This window comes from Haliotis rubra, unplaced genomic scaffold, assembly GCF_003918875.1.
Source record: "Haliotis rubra isolate DU_JTF1 unplaced genomic scaffold, ASM391887v1 Scf197, whole genome shotgun sequence".
Taxonomy (NCBI): domain Eukaryota; kingdom Metazoa; phylum Mollusca; class Gastropoda; order Lepetellida; family Haliotidae; genus Haliotis; species Haliotis rubra.
In genome coordinates, this window is record NW_025765969.1 from 1,300,320 (window position 1) to 1,320,443 (window position 20,124).

Sequence of the window (20,124 nt, forward strand, 5' to 3'; positions counted from 1 at the left end):
CTGTCAGCTGTAATGGATTTCCAAAAACATAATTAAATAGTGAGCCAAATCCCATCGCCGAATTAGCGAAAACAGCAATGTGTGTTGTGGCCGCCATGGAAATTGGTCACATGACAGATGGTTTGATACAAAACAGATTACCACCAAACGACTCGAAAGAAATAATACAGCAGTATTTTATTTATTCATTTAGATACAAACGTATCATCATGAAGCAAATGGTCACTAACACTCAATCATCTCATTCACAACAACCCGGCTTGTTTGAAATCACTCTAAGAGCTTCATATACAGTATAAATTATTTAGTCAGATCGTCAGAATTCGGAACATAATACTGATGTGTTTTTCATCTCTTCCGGGTGTAAACGGGTTACTGTGTACTAGTATATCGCACAGACAGGGATTTCCTGTGAGTAAGTAATAAATGCCGCCTGACAGGTTCAGCCACTCTGTTTGTTTTCACTGCTATTAGTGGCGGCCAAAGAGACAGCTGGCAGTTCCGGCAATTACTGATTGCGCGAATAATTGACCGCGCGATGTAGTCTAAACTGTCAATTCCGCGAAAATTGCACCACGCGAAAATAAGTACGTTTACAGTATCACATGGCTATCATGAGTCACAGATGTCTTGTGACTACATTCAATTCCAGTGACCCCAAATAACAAATGATTTGAATCACCGAATATGCGAGTGAATCGTACAAACTCTCATACCCAGGTCCTATTCAGTACATACCAAACATGGGTTCCAAAATCACAGTGCCAGCCCTACCCACTACAGATTCATTCAGGGGTGGAAATAACTTTAAAATTGCTAGTGTACTCCGGTACAGTGACACATGTAAAATCACTTGCCCTGATAATTTTTCCACTAGACCGGCAGTTTTCTTGTTGATTTTGTAAATAAACAACATAATTAACATTGGAAAGTCAACTGGACACCGGTACAGTGTGATATACAAATTTGCTTGCCCGACAGAAAAAAAACACTGGACTCGGACGTCGGGCAATGGGTTATTTCCACCCCTGTCATGGCAACTACAAAGGTGAGTGTGAGTTCAGTTCTACTCCGAGAAGCTGTGTCGATAGTTGGAAAATTGTTCTCAAATGATTATTTACCTTTCATGAACTACTGTCGTCCTTCCCAAAAGGCCTTTCCCATGCAAGCTTATTTTGTTAAAGATATCTACATTACTCAGACGTGGAAGGTGCAACACCGCAATTATCAGTATGAACAAAACAGAAAAACAGCTGAAGACTTATCAACCACTACCAATCCTTCTCATGATGATACAGGAACCATTGACACATTTTGATGCATGACCATTTAATCGTACTAAATCAAGCTAGTTGAGATCCGTTGTTGTTCAGTATATATCACACATCTTACATTGAAATTGCACACAGAGCAACAAATGCAAGTTAAACATCATTTTGAAGAACCAGTGTGCGAAACGCTGTTCCTGTGGTCCCTGACTAGTAACAATTCACCAAGACCACTAAATGTTAAGTTTGCAGTGGTCCTGGTGGCCAGTGAATATTTAAAAACTTAAAAGAAGTGAAAAGTTCAAATGAATATAATAGTATTGATAGTTAAGTAAATCTACGAATGTACAGACGAAGTACAGACAGGACCACCAATTATTGTCCACTCAATGGTCCTGTGGTAAAGTGGGAAATTTTGAAAGGTTTCTGACACTGAGAAAGTCTTCATGAGGCTTGACCTTAGTGAGTTAAGAATCCATTATTGTTGAAAATTATAAGTGTTGTTTGCTTCAGCACAAAGCTTGCTCTGTCTCAAATGCTTATGAAGACTCGTCCTGTATTTGTAAACTTTGCCGCAGACACACGTGAAACTGCGTCCTTCGTGCACAGATTCCATGTGAAACAACCTCCCCACATTCTTAGCAAAAACTCTATCACACTTGGGGCAGGGAAACCTAGCCTGTTCAAATCCACTTTCTGCCCAAGTTTGAAGATGTTGACTGACTGAGTTGCCATAGTAACTATCACCATGATCTGAAACCAACAAAAAATTGAGACTGCAGAACACTTCACACCAGGACAGGAAGTACTAAATTCATTGTGTAAGGCAAATAAATATGTATGTTTCATTTGCTGTGTTTATGGATAAATCAACACGGAAAGAGCATGTTAAATCAATATTTTCACCCCAACCGTTAGGTTTGGAGTGAGTGAGTGAGGTATTACACTGTTGAGCAATATTCTTGCAATATCAGGGTGGAGGGACTTCAGACAATGTACCCAAGCGGGTAATCAAACAAAGGTCTTTAATGCGATGAGTGAACAGTTCAACCCCTACTCTACTTAACTGCCCCAGCTTGCCAGTTGAAAGTGTCTGACCAGTGAGTCAGACATCTTCACCTGTAACCGTGAAACGTCAAAATCTGCAACTGATCTATGTCAATAGTGGTGTTATTTCCCTCTGACATGGTCATTTCTGCATGTAGCATTCATTCATTTTTATGTAGTTGAACAAAAAAAGACTGAGAAATACTGATCACTTTGTCTTTTCTTCATGCATCACTGACTATGATATGTTTAATTGCTGGAACCATTATTGGAAAATGACATAAAAATGTTTCAGCAATATTAGAGAATCAAACTGGGGTGTTGGCATGGTGGGCCAATGGCTGAACCACTGGGCTACCTACCTGCCCATTAACCACAAAATAACCAGTCAAGATCAAAAGCCTTTGTCTGTACATCATGAAGATATGTATTGGTAACAGCAATATGCGATTACTATATGATTTGGTGACCACAATATGTGATCTCAGTATGTCTTGGTAACTCAATTAAAAACATTTACAAAATTTCATGAATGTTCGCTTCTTGTGATCGTGAATAATGAATTGAATTCATTTGGGATACGGTTGGTTTCGCAAAAGACACGAGTAAATGATAACCCTAGTTTTCACCTCATCAAATTTCCACAACTCCATTGAGGCTAACGGTGTTTAATGATGGTCTGTATTGTTGTCATGGTGATTTGACACCTTCATCACGACACAAGTTCTCTGATGTCTCTGCAAGCCTGTTCGATATTTATAAACCTTTCCACAGTTACACATAAAGACGACCTGGTCGTGAACGGTCTCAACATGATAGACTCTTGCAACATAGTTTGTGAACACGCGGTCACACTGAGAGCAAGGGTAACCACCAACATTCAAATCACTCCTCGAATAACCAGAACTGGACTGCCCACTGTAGGGATACGAGTCTGTGTAGCTTTGCAAACCTGAAAGCAACAAGAAAGCTTTTTCTAGTTCAACGACTTTATTACATTGTATGCTGCATATCTGAATGTGTTGCAAATACCAGGATATCAGAGCTAAGGCCAGATTAATTTTATTTTTTGTTTTACAGTTCCACCTGCCGCATTTTTTCAAGAATAAGAAAAAGGAAAAGAATTTTCCCTGCTCAAAAAATAAAATCCTAAAGTTTTTATTGGCCAAAAATGTAAATATACAAGAAATTTTGTTTTTAGATTGGTTTTTGACCCATATACACTTCATAAATTGCCAAAAGTAACATACTTAGAGTATTTAGAAGAAATACTACTTTGACTGGTGACTTAAAATTTTCCCCCCTCCTGCCTTTAGGTTTTTCGAAGACAATAATCCGTAAAACAAGAAATAAAATTGGTCTGGCCTAAAGGAAGGAAGAAAATCAGGTCACATCTGCTGGTGAAATCATCTGCTTTATAGCCTTTCTAATCAATATAATCTTAACTATATTACACAGTATGTTGCAGGTTTCAATGTGTTCCAAATACCAGACAATCCATGGATCAACAGCATGAGCATCGATCTATGCAATTGGAAACTGATGACATGCGTCAACCAAGTCAGTGAGTCTGACAAGCCGATCCCGCTAAGGTATCAGAGCTAAAAGGATAGCAAGGAAACTAGGTCATATCCACTGGTGAAATCATCTATGCGTCCTTTCGAAAGGAAATTAGTGCCGACTTTATCATACAGTATACTGAAAATCTGACTTTGTTACAAATTATAGGTACCAGAGCTGAAGCAACCAGGTCAGATCCAGAGCTCAGGAGGTGTCTCCATCAGCTAATGAGGTATTTTTTATTAAACTGTCTTGTTGAGTCCAAGCATGGAGTAAATGACACATCAGTAAGTGTGGTCTGTCTCAGGCAAATTCAACCACTAAGTGGCAAACTCAAAAACAGATTTGAAAACTAGGTGAACGTCATTTTCTTATTCTGTATTTGTGATATTTAACAAGTTGCTAAAAGTATAACTGCACTTCACTGACACATTTCAGAACACATTTCCTCGATCAAGGTTTGATGGAACTGAAAAATCTACTGGCAAGTCAAGAAAATGGTGTATTACTTCATTTTCGGACTTCTGAAAGTTTGTTCAGTAACAGTTCTTATTCTGAATGTCAAGTAATTCTAAGCACGAATGAAACATCAAGGTCTTGACTCTTCCAGTGCCCTTTTAGCTGCGGCGCAATCTGCATTCTGTCTCATATGTCGTTGTAAACCAGTCCTATATTTGTACATCTTTCCACAAACACATACAAAAGTCATTTCCTCATGAACAGTCTCCATGTGATACTTTCGAGTCTTGGGGTTCATAAACACACGTTCACATTCGGAACATGGGAATGAGCCTTTCCCGTCAGCCTGGAAACCCTGAACAAAGTCCTGATTGTAGGCCAAGCCCGAATAGTCTCTACCCTCTACTTGATAAGAATATCGCTCATCGGGATAACCTGAAAGCAACAAAAAATCTAGGTCTAATTCCTACCAATTAAGGTGTTGACTCAACTGGAATATGTATTCCTGTAGGTGCTGGCAGATGGTATGGACATGGAGTCACAAAAAAAACATCCATCTCACACAATATATTTGAATTTTGTCACCAGCTCAAGCTCTGGGTAGTTTTGATATGCAAACCAATGAAAGACACCTTTAATACCCAATTTTTCATGATCACAATATGCTGAGGCACTTCAACAACAATGAATCATTTCTGTGGAAATTGTCCAAATTGACAAGGACTTATAGAAAACACCTTCAGAAATTTATATAGCAATCACTTGTCTGTCAAATAGACATCAACTTTCCTTTCCACCATACTGATTCCATAATGTGACACCACTTCACAAACCTATAACTTGTGGAAGAACCAACCTAAACATCTGCTGGACAATTGACCATCGAAAGACATCAAGACAGTTGTCAGCTTAAGACTGACTGACTGAGTTTGGTTTTACGCCGCTTTTAGCAATATTCCAGCAATATCACGGCGGGGACACCAGAAATGGGCTTCACACATTGTACCCATGTGGGGATTCGAACCTGGGTCTTCGACGTGACTTTAACCACTAGGCTACCCCACCACCCCTGTCAGCTTAAGAGAATCACCATTGGAGGACATAAGACAGTTGTCAGTTTGAGATAAACACAAACCCCTGCCATAAATCTTGTACAAATCACCAAAGTGCACTGTCCTGCATTATTCATGTTTCTTCTTTGCGGCACACAAAGGACTGGTTCTCATATGTCTCTGAAGTCCAGTTCGCGGAATTTGTAAACTTTTCCGCAATTACAAGAGAAATCAATTTGTTCGTGTACAGTTTCGATATGGTAGCGTAATGTTCTGTATTTCATGAACACTCTATCACACTCAGAACACGGGAAAGTCCTAATTCCTTCAGACGGAGGGTACAGGCCTGAACCTAATCCTGGATTCATACTGTACAACACTTGTCCCCCTCGCTGATCTATTTCCAAAAGAGCATTTTGTGGACCACGTTGGAAAGTACTCGCACAACCATCAAAATCTGAAAGTAAGCAAAAAGTGGTCTTGTATTGACGTTATCCCTCGTTCAAAATATCGGTCCACTTCATATTGAGCAAAAACAAAGCGAATAATCCATCTCCAAGATGGAACCAGTTGGAAATCATTTTGTGTTGAGATCCAATTCACACCATCCATGACAAACACTGGTAAGAAAGTAAACCATTTCAAAGAAAATGGCAAAAACAAGTAACAAGAAGACTTATTTCAAATGTTTACTTACAAACGGAATGGCATAAAATACATTCTGTATACGGTGTAACGATAAGTAGAATCGACATGGCATGGTGATGATTATGACAATACTGGGAGAGAAACACAATGTTCAGTTGTACGAGAACATAACCATATGAAACTTACTGACGATACACATGTAAAATGAAACACAAAAATGGATGTTTAAAAATCTGTCTTCTTATTCCACATTATTTATCTTGTTTCTTTCACACTATGCTAAACTACATCTGTGCAGCGAAGGTAACGTAATCTTATTATCATCAGCAAAATACACCCAGTCTCTGTCCCAAAACCATGACAAAATATGGGATGTCCATAATAGTAAAATACACATTAAACACATGATATGGCCCCCCTTATTTGTTTCACAACTCTGAACAGTCTGTAATGATGGACTGTAACAGGAAAATGATCTCATGCCGGACAGGTTAAGTGTAAGTTGAATTTCACACTACTTTAGGCAATATTACAACAATATTAGAACAGGTAACACCAGAAATCAGCCTATTTAACCTGTTAGTAATCAAACCATGGCCTGAAGTGTCTTGAGCAGTCACTTTACCCACTGGGCCACCCCACAGCCCCTTTCAACTGACACAGTTTTTCTAACAAAGAGTAAGAAACTTGACAGATAACGATATCTTTCACTACACAACCAAACTTGTAACCATCAGGATTACGAGAGATTATGCACTTCTTTGCTGGTTAATAGTGACACTTAGCTATTTTCACAATTCGTACATCTGACAACTGAAAGTCTTATTAGTGAGTGAGTTGGGTTTTATGCCGCTTTTAGCAATATTCCAGCAATATCACGGTGGGAGTCAGAAAGTCTTATTAGGAAATCTCTCAATTTCTAAAGACTTCAGTGAATAACATTAAATATTAGCTCTCTTCGCATCAAGATACATCTGACACAACTTCTGATGCCGAAGCAAACCAGTTCGGTATGTGTAAACCTTTCCACAGATACAAGAAAATACTGTGTTATTGTGAATAGCTGCAATGTGGTTCCATCTAGCCCCAGTATTGGAGAACGCCTTATTGCACACGTAACAAGGATGACTGCCCTGTACAGGTAAGTGACCAATACTGGTAGCGGTTTGAAACTCTTCAGTAGGATCAACTGAGGTTCTGTAACCACGATAACCTGAAAGCAACAAAAAGTCAGTTCTAAATTTCTTCAATACATGAACCTGTCATTTCAGTTGCTTTCAGGCCTACTTTCCAAACTGATGTTTCAGACCATTATGCAGTCTTGGTCTGAGTGAGTGAGTGAGTATGGTTTTACGCCAATTTCTAGCAATATTCCAGCAATATCATGGTGGGGGACATCAGAAATGGGCTTCACACATTGTACCCATGTGGGGAATCGAACCCGGGTTTTCGGCGTGACGAGCGAACCCTTTAACCACTAGGCTACCCCAACGCCCCTCAGTCTTGGTCTGAACATGGACTATTAAATAGATCAAAGAGATCCTGTTTCAGCATATCTGTTCCAGACTGACAGTGAAACTGGTCTCTTCTTGAAACAAACTGGCTTTGAACGATTAACTGACAAGGGTTATCAAGTACCACTTGTGTCCATCAGTATCTTTTGACAAACAATCAGGGGAAATTCAAAATGCTCCTGACTATAAACTTTACAACAGCTGTCTTAATGGGAGTCAATGACAAAATGAGTGAGTTTGGTTTTACACTGCTTATAGCAATATTCCAGCAATAGCACGTGGGGGACACCAGAAATGGGCTAACACATTGTACCCATATATGGAATCGAACCTGGGTCTTCGGCGTGAAAAGCAAACGCTTTAACCTTTAGGCTACCCACCGTCGCCAATGATAAAATGAACTGATTTACAAAAGCTGAAGTTCAAATACAATTTATAATCCAAAACTGTGTTCCACAGGAGATATTGCTTGTGTGAGATCAAACGATATCTCCTAGGAAATATCGTTTTGACAGTAGATTTTGTACAATGCCCTAACAATGCTATGACATCATGTACTTGATGACGTCACAATGCTATGACATCGCTGCACTGCAAGTCTTAGGCAGTACCATGTTCAGATATGTACATCTTTCATTGAAAATTAATGAAGAGTGATTTTGGATGATAAATAGAATCTCACCCTCGTGTCTTCTGATATCAAATATATCAACACTTGTTGATAAAAGTAAAAATATCTTCGGCAAGCCTCGGATATTTGTAACTTTATCAACTCGTGTTGATATAATTGATATCAGGAGACACTTGGGTGAGATTCTCTATGTATTCTAAAATTTGAAAATGATTTTTCCACAATCACTGCTCTCTAAATGACGGTAGCAGACAGTTGTTGGCATTGATCCCAACTGCATAGACAGATGCTAAGCATGTCAATCACTGAATCGTCTGGTCAAGAATCGATTATTTACAGACTGTCGTAATAGAGCTGAAATATTGCCGAGGGCAGGATTAAACAAAAAAACAAAGCAGAGAGTGATACTCAAGACAAAACAGATGCTGACTGGTGACCATCATGCCATACACTGCCAATATTCCCTTTCATTTGGCACCAGATTCAGCAGACATAATGAACATGCTGCAGGATTTCTGGTGCCGCATAAGTCCAGTTCGGTAAGAATACACTTTCCCACAAACACAACGGAAGTTGTTATTCTCATGAATAGCCTCGATATGATTCCATCGGGCGCGCTTTTATTTGAAAATGACTTTTCACACTGTGGACATGGGTATAATCTTAGGTGGCTTTCTTCAGAAAGGTAACTGTCTTGGCCTCTATCAATATGTTCTTCCCTCATGCTAGTTGCGGAAAAATTTGGATGTGCAAAACTGAAGCGACTATGACTGGCAGCCATTATCCTTTGATCATTACCGAACCCTGCCATTGAACGTCCCAAACCTGAAAGAAACAAAAAATTTAGATCTTTAATGACAAGATCTTTTAAACTTCAGGAAATGAAAATTTCAAAGCATTTCATTTCTCCTACACAAATTTCTTGGTTTGATTTCATGGTTTGAAACAACATCCTAAATTCTTACCACAGACTTGAGTGAATTAAGCCATCAAAAAGTTGTGAATGTTGAGTGTGAGTGAGTTTTATGTAGCTTTTAAGCAATATTCCAGCAATATCACAACGAGGGACACCAGAAATGGACTACAGGCATTGTAAACATGCGGGCAATCGAACCCGAGTGTTCAACCAACGAACACTTGAACCACTAGCCTACCTAACCAACCTTGTGAATACACAAGTGAATGAACTTGAATATCTTTGAGTTGAGTAAAGCATGACATTATCTTAGAACTCATTCCCAACATGACATTATCTTGTGATTCATTCCCTACAGTTCCTAGTTTACCATAACAGTTCCTTCACCAACGGTATCCATCAGACTGAACTGCTTCATCATTCATTTTGACAAGCGTCTTCCTAGCATTTACACATATCAGAGAAAACTCTAACTCACACATCCAAACAATTGAAGGAATCCTCTTACCAACATGAATGTACAAAACATCATTTTGGTTGTGCCTCTGTTTGAGTTTTGTTTTCTTGAAGTGAAAACAGACTACAATTTTTCTGATGTCTAAGTAGTCCAGGTCTGTATGAATATTGTTTCCCACAAACACAGGTGAGATTTACTTTCTCGTGGACACATTTGATGTGATACCATCTAGAGTTGGCATTGGAAAACACTTTTTCACATCTAGAACAAGGATATGACCGATTTCTTGTTTCACCAGGCACATGAAAGGATGCATATTCTAATTGCTGATTGGGCATTCTCCTCACATTCTGGGCACCAAAAGAATGGTTAAATCCACCCAAGCTCCAATAAGCATGATTATCTGAAAATAACAAAAAACTTCGGTTCATATCCTGTTCAACACCACTAATGTTACTCAACAATTATTCTTATTAAAAAAATCCCAACAAAATGGCCCAGTTTCTACAGTAATACAGGAAGTCAACCAGTTTTGGAAGAAAATGGTTACTGTGTTGAACTACCAAGAACAGACTTGCCTACCCCCTTTTAAAGAAATAGTAAGATCAGCTAAAAAAAATAGTAAGGCAGGTGCATTTGATAGTAAGGCATGTTAATGTCAAGAGATAAAGGAAAAACATTGCTGGTTAAAATCTTAATATAGTGTTTAATAGTCAATTAGTCAAATGTGGTGCCGATCTAACTGACGTTTTAAAAAATCTTTCACTTTGAAATAAACTTTACCAGCACTGTTAGATGCAAAGATTATTTATTTATAATGTTTTCGATGCGACTTCTGTTTTCAGTACTTTATGTACCGTAAATGACTCTGTAAATAGCATGGGCATGCCTATATCTAGTATTCTACCACTTATTTGTAGAAGTAAGGAATTTCAGTATGATCGTAAGGTCGTAATTTAGCACCAAAAATAGTAAGCCTTACGCCCAAATCGTAAGGATAGGCAAGTCTGCAAGAATTCAATAAGAATTAACAACCCCCAAGACGACAAACACTTGAATCCCCTCAGTCCTGAATGTGTAAATGCAAACTGCTCTATGAAAAGGACAACACTTTTCAAGCATCACAGCCTGTGCCTATTACTTTTGAGTTCCTTAGTATAACTAGTATTTCTATTTTGCATATTGTTTTCAATAAATATAGGTCTTGGTTCCGAGCTGATTTTACCCCACCATAGTACTAGACAGTGTTTTTCAGTAGTATTAAGCAGCAGACGGGCATCATAACAGCTCAAATGCTTGTCACATATGCACACACATAAGAAAACAATCGGTTGTATAAATTCAGCGCATACAAGCTCGAGAAAGAATTTGAAAGTATCACTTTGCATTTTCAGCTCATACCAACAAACAATGTCACTTTTCATCCTTCAGTGTTCAAGGGTTCTGGTGGAGTCTGATTAACCAGCGCCACACTACAAGTTTTCTGATGTTTCAACAGTCCTGGTCTGTAGGTATACACCTTGCCACAAACACAAGCAAAGCTGACATTCCTGTGAATAGCTTCAACATGGTTCCTCCTAGCTGTAGTGTTAGAAAACACTTTGCCACACTCCGTGCACTCAGAACCTGAAGGTCTTAAGCCAGGGGTTGAAAAGTTTGAATGTCTGGGATACAATGACTGAGTAAAATATGAAGCAAGTTTTGCCTTGTACATCCTGTCTTCCCATGCGTGACTAGGATAAGGTCCCTGGTTAGGACCTGAAAGTAACAAAAATCTCGTCAGCTCCATTTTGTGTCGCTGTTCAACTTGAAAAATATTGGCAGTAAATTAGGAGTGTATGTATAAGAGTAAATATAGATATTAGCTGCAGGCAGAAAATGCACAGCCCATGCATTACAGACGGAATTTACTTCCATTTCTTGGCGTCCATTCTGGAAGCACCAAGAAAATGTCACTTTCTGAACAAGTTATTCTCAACTCTGTTTTCAGCTTCACATTGCAAGACAACTAATGCTGTGTTTTTCTGACTTAGGGTGCAAGGCTTCAAAAATAAAAGAATGAGGAATCAATTCCAATTCTTTGTTACTAGTGAAAACAATAACCACTCTGCTTCATCCCCAGTTTACATATCATACAGTAAAGACCACTGTAAGCTAATGCAGGTCAGAAACATGTGCTATCCTCTACTGGTGTTCCGATTAATTGAAATAATCGAAGATTGGTCGCAGTGACCAAACGACCAAGCAATCAATCACATTTTCTCATAATCGAACAAACAATTTTTGAACTACTTTTTTAGTCTTTGAAATACTTGACAATGGAACATATCTTAGAAGTTGTCAGGGCCTAAAAACGTGTTTAATTCTTAGAAAACTCACTTCACTAACTGAAAAGCCATGACTGAATATTTCTTGAAGACTCCAGAAAGTTTATGTTCATGATATATAAGTCATCACTGTAAAGTAGCAAGTTGCATCATGTTATACATATCTGCAATAACAACCTGGATAGGAAAATCTGAAAAATGACGCTAACCAATTTTTTTTGGATGATTGTTCGTTGGTAATGAAGCAATCATCAATTGTGAGATTTCAACCAATTCCCAGCACTACTATCCTCATGTTGTCCATGGATGCAGTCAAACATTTTCTCTCCCAAACAGAATTAACTTAACCCAGCACAACCTTCACATATCTGGTTGCCTGAGAATAACTTTAACATCAGACTAACATACACAAACTAGTATTAGTTTAAACAGTCTTTATTTTGACAGAACAAGAGTCAAGTCTGTGGCAAACTGGCTACAGGTCTTCTGGTGTTTGATCAAACCCGGATGATATATGTACGTCTTCCCACAAACACATGTATATTCAACCGTATCATGAATGTATTTCCCCATATGACAGGGTGAGTCAATGTCAAGCCTGAAGACCAAGGGCAAACTGGCTACAGGTCTTCTGGTGTTTGATCAAACCCGGATGATATATGTACGTCTTCCCACAAACACATGTATATTCAACCGTATCATGAATGTATTTCCCCATATGACAGGATGAGTCAATGTCAAGTCTGAAGACCAAGGGCAAACTGGCTACAGGTCTTCTGGTGTTTGATCAAACCTGGATGATATATGTACGTCTTCCCACAAACACATGTATATTCAACCTTATCATGAATGGCTGCAATATGATTTCTCCTAGATCTAGTGTTGGCAAAAACTTTGTCACATTGGGTGCAAGGCCATACTCGCTTCTGGACACCTCCAGGAAGATCTACATCACACATTTCCATTGTCCCCGTAGGAGGGCCTAAACTGGACATTGACAAGTTTCGTATGTTGCCTTGGAATGTATTGGGCATTAAATGGCTGCTTGTGTATCTTCCCTGTTCACATTGTGCTAAAGTTTGTCCAAATGAACTCCCATGATAATCTGAAAGGAACAAAAATGAGAAATGACTTGTGACTTGTTCCAAACACACGGTGAAAATATTTCGCTTTATATATTTAGAAACATTACCCCAATCTATGCTAAGTTTGTTCAACTTTATGTGGACATATTCCATTGTAAACAAAATTTGTGTTCCGACTTAACCTTATTCCAGCATGTCGTTTTCAATATTTCATGTAATCGTCACTATCAACTCCAATATTATGTTCCTTATCTTGATGGAGGTATCGCTGTGATGAAGGACATGAAAACTTGATGTAATCACAATGAGTTTTATTTGTATCATTCACTTTTACAAATCATTCTTCAGCCTGACAGTCACAACAAAAACATACACACTGATTCATCATGTTCAGACACAGCGTCTCTTACAGACCTCACAACTCAACTTAAAAACTCCAGGCAGGGATCTGCACTCAATTTTGAGCCATTGAACAATTACTCCCAAGTTATCACTGACATGGGGAATTGCGAGTTTTCTTTGGGAACCAATATATTCTCCTTCCCTGAATTAGCAAATTCTACACATAAAGAAGAATATTTTTTTAAATTAACCAAAACAATGTTGTTTCAGTTGAGTTTTACTTAGTATCTGCTCTACTGATGACCCAAGTAACCTTAGCTCCTAAGAGTGACATAAACATCTAACTAAAACGGAAAAGCAGCACATGTTCTGCGTTATTTGCTGTAGAAGAGTTCTTGAATGTGTTGTGCCTGCAATACTTGCTCTGTAATGCATCCTGAGTATGTGTGATATATTAGGTAATTATCCAGCATTATGGTCTTAGGGTTTCATAGTTTTAATCGGTATTTGTGCACAAACAACTCAAGATTAATTGGTTAATTTGATTTTAAATACTTTATTTTATCTAGTTGAGCTCCAATGGGACTGACTGGTTGTACAACCTGCTACCAGAACACAGAGCTCAAGATAAGGTTTAGCCCATGTGGGTACTGTACCCACTGTATTTTTTTGGAGTGGGTATTATGAATGTTGAGTGGGTATTTCAATTTCTGTTACCCACTGCTTTCAAATATGTGCGTATTTCAGTCATTTTACTCACCTAAGTATTATGTCATTGAGTAAGTTTACTAAGCAGGTATGTTCTGCCTTATGTCATACCTAATCAAAACCAACTTATATATAATGGAAATCACTCATCCTATACTGACAGTACAACACTTGCCCTATACTGATAGCAATCAATGTCATTTTCATTACGCAAGCGATTTTTTATAAATATATTCCGTACGCATTTGTTTTAAACTTTTTGCGTATCTAACATTTTTAAATGCGTAATTGGTACACAACAATTATTTTTCAATGCGTATATGGGAATTTTCTATGCGTATTTTACCCGGATACGCAGCTTATCTGGGCCTCTGGAACATTAGTAAAAATCATACTATTAATACTTTAAAAAAAGAGAAAAAATTCAATTAAGAAAAATGCACTTTTGTTATGCAAACATCCATTCATAACATGATGAAAATGTGAAGTCAAAAATCAAACACTTTAAAGTTTGATCCTAAACAAGAGAAAATGCCTGATAAAGTCAACCACAAAACCTGAAGGTCTTTCTTGTATCACTCGAACAGGTAATGAGTTCTTATGGCCACTCATCCCACAAATGGGCGGTGGGGTAGTCTAGTGGTTAAAGCGTTGGCTCATCACGCAGAAGACCTGGGTTCGAATCCCCACATGGGTACAATGAGTGAAGCCCATTTCTGGTGTCCCCCGCCGTGATATTGCTGGAATATTGCTAAAAGCGGCGTAAAACCAAACTCAGTCAGTCAGTCAGTCAGTCAGTCATCCCACAAATACAGCAAAATTATTCCAGGTAATTATATCAGTTGAGTTTGCTCGCAATATGGACGGGACATGATCGAAGGTGCTTAAACAAGCCCGGCTGGTATTTGTACACCTTGCCACAAATACAGGAAAATGTTTTTTTCTCATGAACAGATTCCACATGATACTTCCTAGCATTGGGAGTTGCAAATGTCTTGACGCACTCAAAACATGGATATTTTATTTCATGGATGGCTAGAGATGAACTCTCAGTTTGAAGCCTATGAAGAACATTCTGATCAAAGTCAAAGTACATTGGCAAGTTTTGAGGAGGATTTGTAAGGAACTGTTCTTGTTTGGGGGTCCTCCAGATAGTTTCAGGCTCGGTTACAGAACTGGCAGCTCTGTTTCCGCCCAAACAACTCGTATCTGAAAGTAACAAAAAGGCTGTGCTAATTTGCCTAAGTTTCACTGACTAAAATTCAAAGACAGCAGATGTGATCATGTCTTTCAAAAGCGTACTACAGTTTCAGATGATAGTCATTATAAAAAAAAAAGATGACTCATTCAGTAAGATTCCCAAATTATACACCACCGCCAGCTGATCCAGACTTGCTTTTCCATGGTTTTTGACACCTTGAACATGTGACAAAAGACGAGTTGAAACAGTACAAGTATGACTGTTAGCCAACGAATAAACTCTAACATGACTCTGACATAGGAGCACCCTTAAAGGTATAATGCCACTAATATTAAGAGAAGTATCAAGGCACTGGAATAGTTCTTCATTGGCTGCAATGAACTTAGGTCTTCTCCACTGGGCTTCACTATTTCTTTGTCTGATTTGCAAACTCAAAACCACTCATCCGCACATCTCAAAACTTGTGAATCAGTTACACTCATACGTTGTTCAAAATAAATTCAAGGTCCTTGTGATAGGAACAACTTAATCGCCCTGCTCAATCTGAGCCTTGTACATGGAACATGATTTTCGGTGATAAAACAGTCCAGTTCTGTACTTGTAAGACCTCCCACAAACACACACAAATGTAATGTTATCATGAATGGCTTCTTTGTGGTAATTCAAAGCGCAGGGATCTTGGAATATTTTTTCACACTTTGGACAGGGATATTGCTTTTTAGGCGGTTTCAGTTTCAACTTTTTATGCTGCACAATCGAATTATCCATAGCATTCATGGACATGACAGGAACACAATTCTGAGCTTGGGCCAGGTTAAAAGACCACTCTTGTGTAAGTTTGTTCAGTCGAGCCATTTGGTCCTGACAATCTGAAACCCAACAAAAAGCTGCTGAATTGTTTCATCCAACCACAAATTATCACTACGGAGAAACAAGCAACAAATCCTAACCCTCAAGAAACTGTTTAACTTGGCGTCTGGTGAATAATGCAAGTTCTACGATGAGAAAGAAGGCCAGTCCTGTACTTGTACACCTTCCCACATTTGCACTGAAATATCTTTTTATCATGAATAGCTTCCCTGTGATAAGCCAACGTTCCAGAATTAGTGAAAACTTTATCACACTGCCTGCAAGGCCAGACTGTTTTCTTTGTGCGAGCAGGTTTGAGGTTCACCAAACCAGGGTACCCTAGAAAAGTGTTCTCGGCGAAGCCTAGTCTGCCATGAGAAACACCAGAACCAGCCAGATTGCCTGAAGAATGGCTCAAAAAAGCAGAACTCCAATTTCCTGAAAGCAACAAAAAGGTTTCTGCTAGTATTCAGTATGTAAACGTACTTTAATTTTACTTAGGAGAAAAACCAATCAAATTTGTCAATGTCTTCAGTTTTGAGCAACATTGGAAAATGAAACTACACATGTCCCCAGTAGAATAATATGCTAAGACATTCCTGAAGAATGCATTATTTTTTAACAAGAAGCATACCTCAAAAAAGGAAGAGTAACCTCTTCAAAACCAGCTTACTTTCACTACCAATTTCCCTTGTCATATGTCATGTCATCTGTCTATCAGCTTTAGGATTCTAAATTCTCAGTATGACCTATATATTCAAACCTGCATACCTCTTTCTGTCATCTTGAAAATGAACTATAACAAGAGTCACAAGCAGACGTTCTGTTACGTTGACAAGCGAGAACCATCAAAGGAGTAGTTTCCACTTGTACAAATTGAAATGTCATAAAAGTCGTAAATAATGTGGTAAATGAAGGTGAATCATTTTGGCCAGCTGACAATTATTTTAAGAACCCACAACTTCGACTGGAGGGTCATATCTTTTTATCAAAGGTCATATGATGTGACCTTGATTCTATGTGTCCTAAGATCTTACACAGCAAGGCACCATTTGGGGATGAATAAGATCTCATTTGAATAAGCATCATCACAGCTTCAATGCTACCCTATATCAGTTTGTTCTTGAAGAGTATATCACTACATTTACAACATCGACCAATTCCATATAAAATAGACAAAAACCAAGTCATGAGTTAGTGAGTTCTGTTTTATGCTGCTTTCAGCAATATTCCAGTAATATCATGGCAGGGGACACCAGGAATGGGTTTCACACACTGTACCCCTATGGGGAATGGATCGAACCTGTGTTTTCAGAATGACATGCATGCGCTTTAACCATTAGACTACCGCACAGCCCCATAATAATCAAGACAAATGATTGCTAGAATCAGAGTCTACAAAACAAATCAGACCAATGTCAGAAGCTTGCCTACCCTTCATCTACTAGGATGGATTAGAGTAAGTACACATCTTCAAATGCTGGGCTAAAACCGATTTGGAGTAAAACACTCTTCCACAAAGACAAGTGAAAATGTTCATCTTGTGCAACGTTTCTCTGTGGTCAAGCATGGCGACCGAGTCTGAGAAGACCATTGGGCACTGAGGACAAGGCCAGGTCATAACATTAGAAGATTCAGCTGCAGAATCATGTCTCAAGCCGATGCTTCCTCTCTCTAATCTGGGTTTAGTTCTGTAAACCCATGAGGAGGTGTGTACAGATCTGGATGCATCTGGAAAGGAGAACAACCTCAGCTACAGTCACATGCCTCGCCACTGTCAAATGTTCATACAAAATGATGAGCTGGTTTGGTTTTTCACCATGTTTGAAGCAACATTCCATAACAAATACCAGCAAGTGAGTAAGTTGCTTTTTGCAATATTCAAGTAATATCACACCAGGTGACACCGAAGATGGCATCACACATATACCCATTTGGGGAATCAAACTCGACATGACATGTGTATGCTTTAACAATACTGCTAACCCCTTCCCCAAATACCAGAAATGAGGAACACACTGCTATTAATATACATGTCCAATCCAGGTGGCTAACGCACATAATATGCCACTGCCATCAAATGCTAATGAATCTTTATGATATGGAACTTGAACTGCAAATTTCTTTTTGACATTCAAATAGAACAATATTTCAATATGCTTCGGGAAGATAAAAAAACAATGTCGAGTACAGCGCTCAGGTAAGAAGATCCTTTGAAACAAACCATGTATCTAAAAACTAAATAAGAGCCACTGCAGAGTCACAAGATTGACAAGGCAGTTTGCAATTCATGTCAAAGTTGACAAAACATGAATGGCTGCAGGGTTCGTTCCCTGGCTTGATGTCAGTCTTGTCAGAAGGAATGCCATCCACACAGATGTTGAGAAAGAAGACGAGAAAACAATACCACCACTCTCACAAGAACTGAACGAACAGTTGATCTGAAATATCAATCGCTGTTGCTATTTTAAGATCCTTAAACAGTATGGTGCCAATTCTCTCCGGCCTTGCACCAACAAATGGCAACTCTTCAAAAAGGTATGGACACAAGGTATCAAACCCACATCAACTACTTGCTCAGTTACATCAAAATTGATAGTGAAATTTATACCATCAAGAATTCTGGTTAGTCTTATTCCCACAAGGCACTTAAGCCCTGATTGAAGTTAAGATTTTGTGAAATGTGTCTACATCTGTATTCCACACAACTTGTTTCAACTTGTCAAGACCATGCTACTACAAAACTCAACATAGCTCATGAGAACCCAAGCATCAATATTTGTGACATTAGTGTCTTTACCCTTGAGAAGCAAAGTACAAAGTGTACCATCTCAAATAAAGTACTTCTATCTATTGTTAAATATCAGCATCAACTCTATCAACATCAATAAACCACTCTCAGGAAAACAGTATTGCTTCCTCATAAAAGCTTGATTTTTCCACATTTATTGTAAAGTTCAATATACTTCTTTGCAATATTCAACCATGTTACATCTCTGATATTTACAGAGGGTAAGAAACTTAAGTCTCTCTTTCAACTGTTACATCTTGCAGATAATCAAATAAATATAGATAGTATCAGAAAACTATCAGAATCACTGGGGGTGATGATCAAAGTAGTAATACAGTTGAATACAGCAAGATACAAAATGCTACTAAACAAGGTCACACACAATACTTCAATTTCATTAACAATTCTAAAAAACAAAATACTCCTTCAAATTTGGTCAGTCAATGAAATGGAAGTATCATATAGTGACAGATCAGATATTTGTGTGACAATGCATGCAAAAACCTATGTGTATTCAAGGTCACTGGAAAATTCTGCAAAGTAAGCCTGAATATTTTGAAATAAAAGTGACAAATTATCTGTCCTTTTCATATAGTGAGAAAGCAATCGATGTTGCTATTGGCCGATGTACCATAGTTGACCCAATAATACAGTATACAAAGTGTAAAAAGATAGTAATAAATAATGCACATTATACAAACACCTCTATGACAAGGAAACAACCCAGAGAAGTACCAAATGCCTCCATGACCTGCTACAATAAACCTGGTGTGTGTGCTTTGCTTTGTGTCCAACTCAGGCTTGCATACATCCAAGCTCCAAAGAATGATGTGTGAATAACGTGTAAAAGACAAACAAGAGTCATCCATTCTTGCAAACTTTATTTCGTAAGCAGTGCATGTGTGTTCATGTGAAAACCTTGGGTATCTAAAACGTGGTATTATTACGTCAAGTATGGTACATCAGTAATTAAAATCTTAATTTGCAGTAATTTACCAATGTTTTGACCTGGTCTATCGTTGTTGAGCTTGAGGACGACCTACCCCAGGCCACAGTTGAGTCAGGAAGCCAGTGTGTGGACTTACCTTGTGATGCCAGGAACCACGCCCCCATCATCGCTGTACTGTGGCACTGGGTGTGTCAACATGGCAAGTGACAAGATGGATGAACTCTGACAGTCATTTCATTTTTCACTTTCCCCATATACATTAATGCCAATCCAATTTGGCCAAATCAAGACTTAGCATTGATTAATCAAACCCAAGCCCC

The 20,124-nt window shown here is 38.5% G+C and overlaps 1 protein-coding gene across 50 annotated transcripts in view; it reads right to left on the reverse strand.

Annotated features, from left to right (window-relative positions):
• The window catches only part of LOC124275011 (zinc finger and SCAN domain-containing protein 21-like), a 126,303-nt gene that overhangs the window by 103,066 nt on the left and 3,113 nt on the right, over nucleotides 1–20,124 (reverse strand). The window contains exons 1-5 of one of the 50 annotated variants that reach the window (XR_006898176.1): nucleotides 13,147–13,776; nucleotides 12,429–12,984; nucleotides 10,954–11,310; nucleotides 9,604–9,955; nucleotides 8,759–9,004 (exon numbers count right to left, since the gene is read on the reverse strand). The exons of 34 other annotated variants lie outside the window; for them this stretch is intronic. Coding sequence is in view for 12 of the 16 variants with exons in the window: in XM_046710454.1 (XP_046566410.1) it covers nucleotides 8,619–9,004 (386 nt within the window). In the remaining 4 variants the exon portion in view is untranslated. 15 more of the 50 variants (XR_006898170.1, XR_006898171.1, XR_006898175.1 and 12 more) reach the window with 15 other exon arrangements.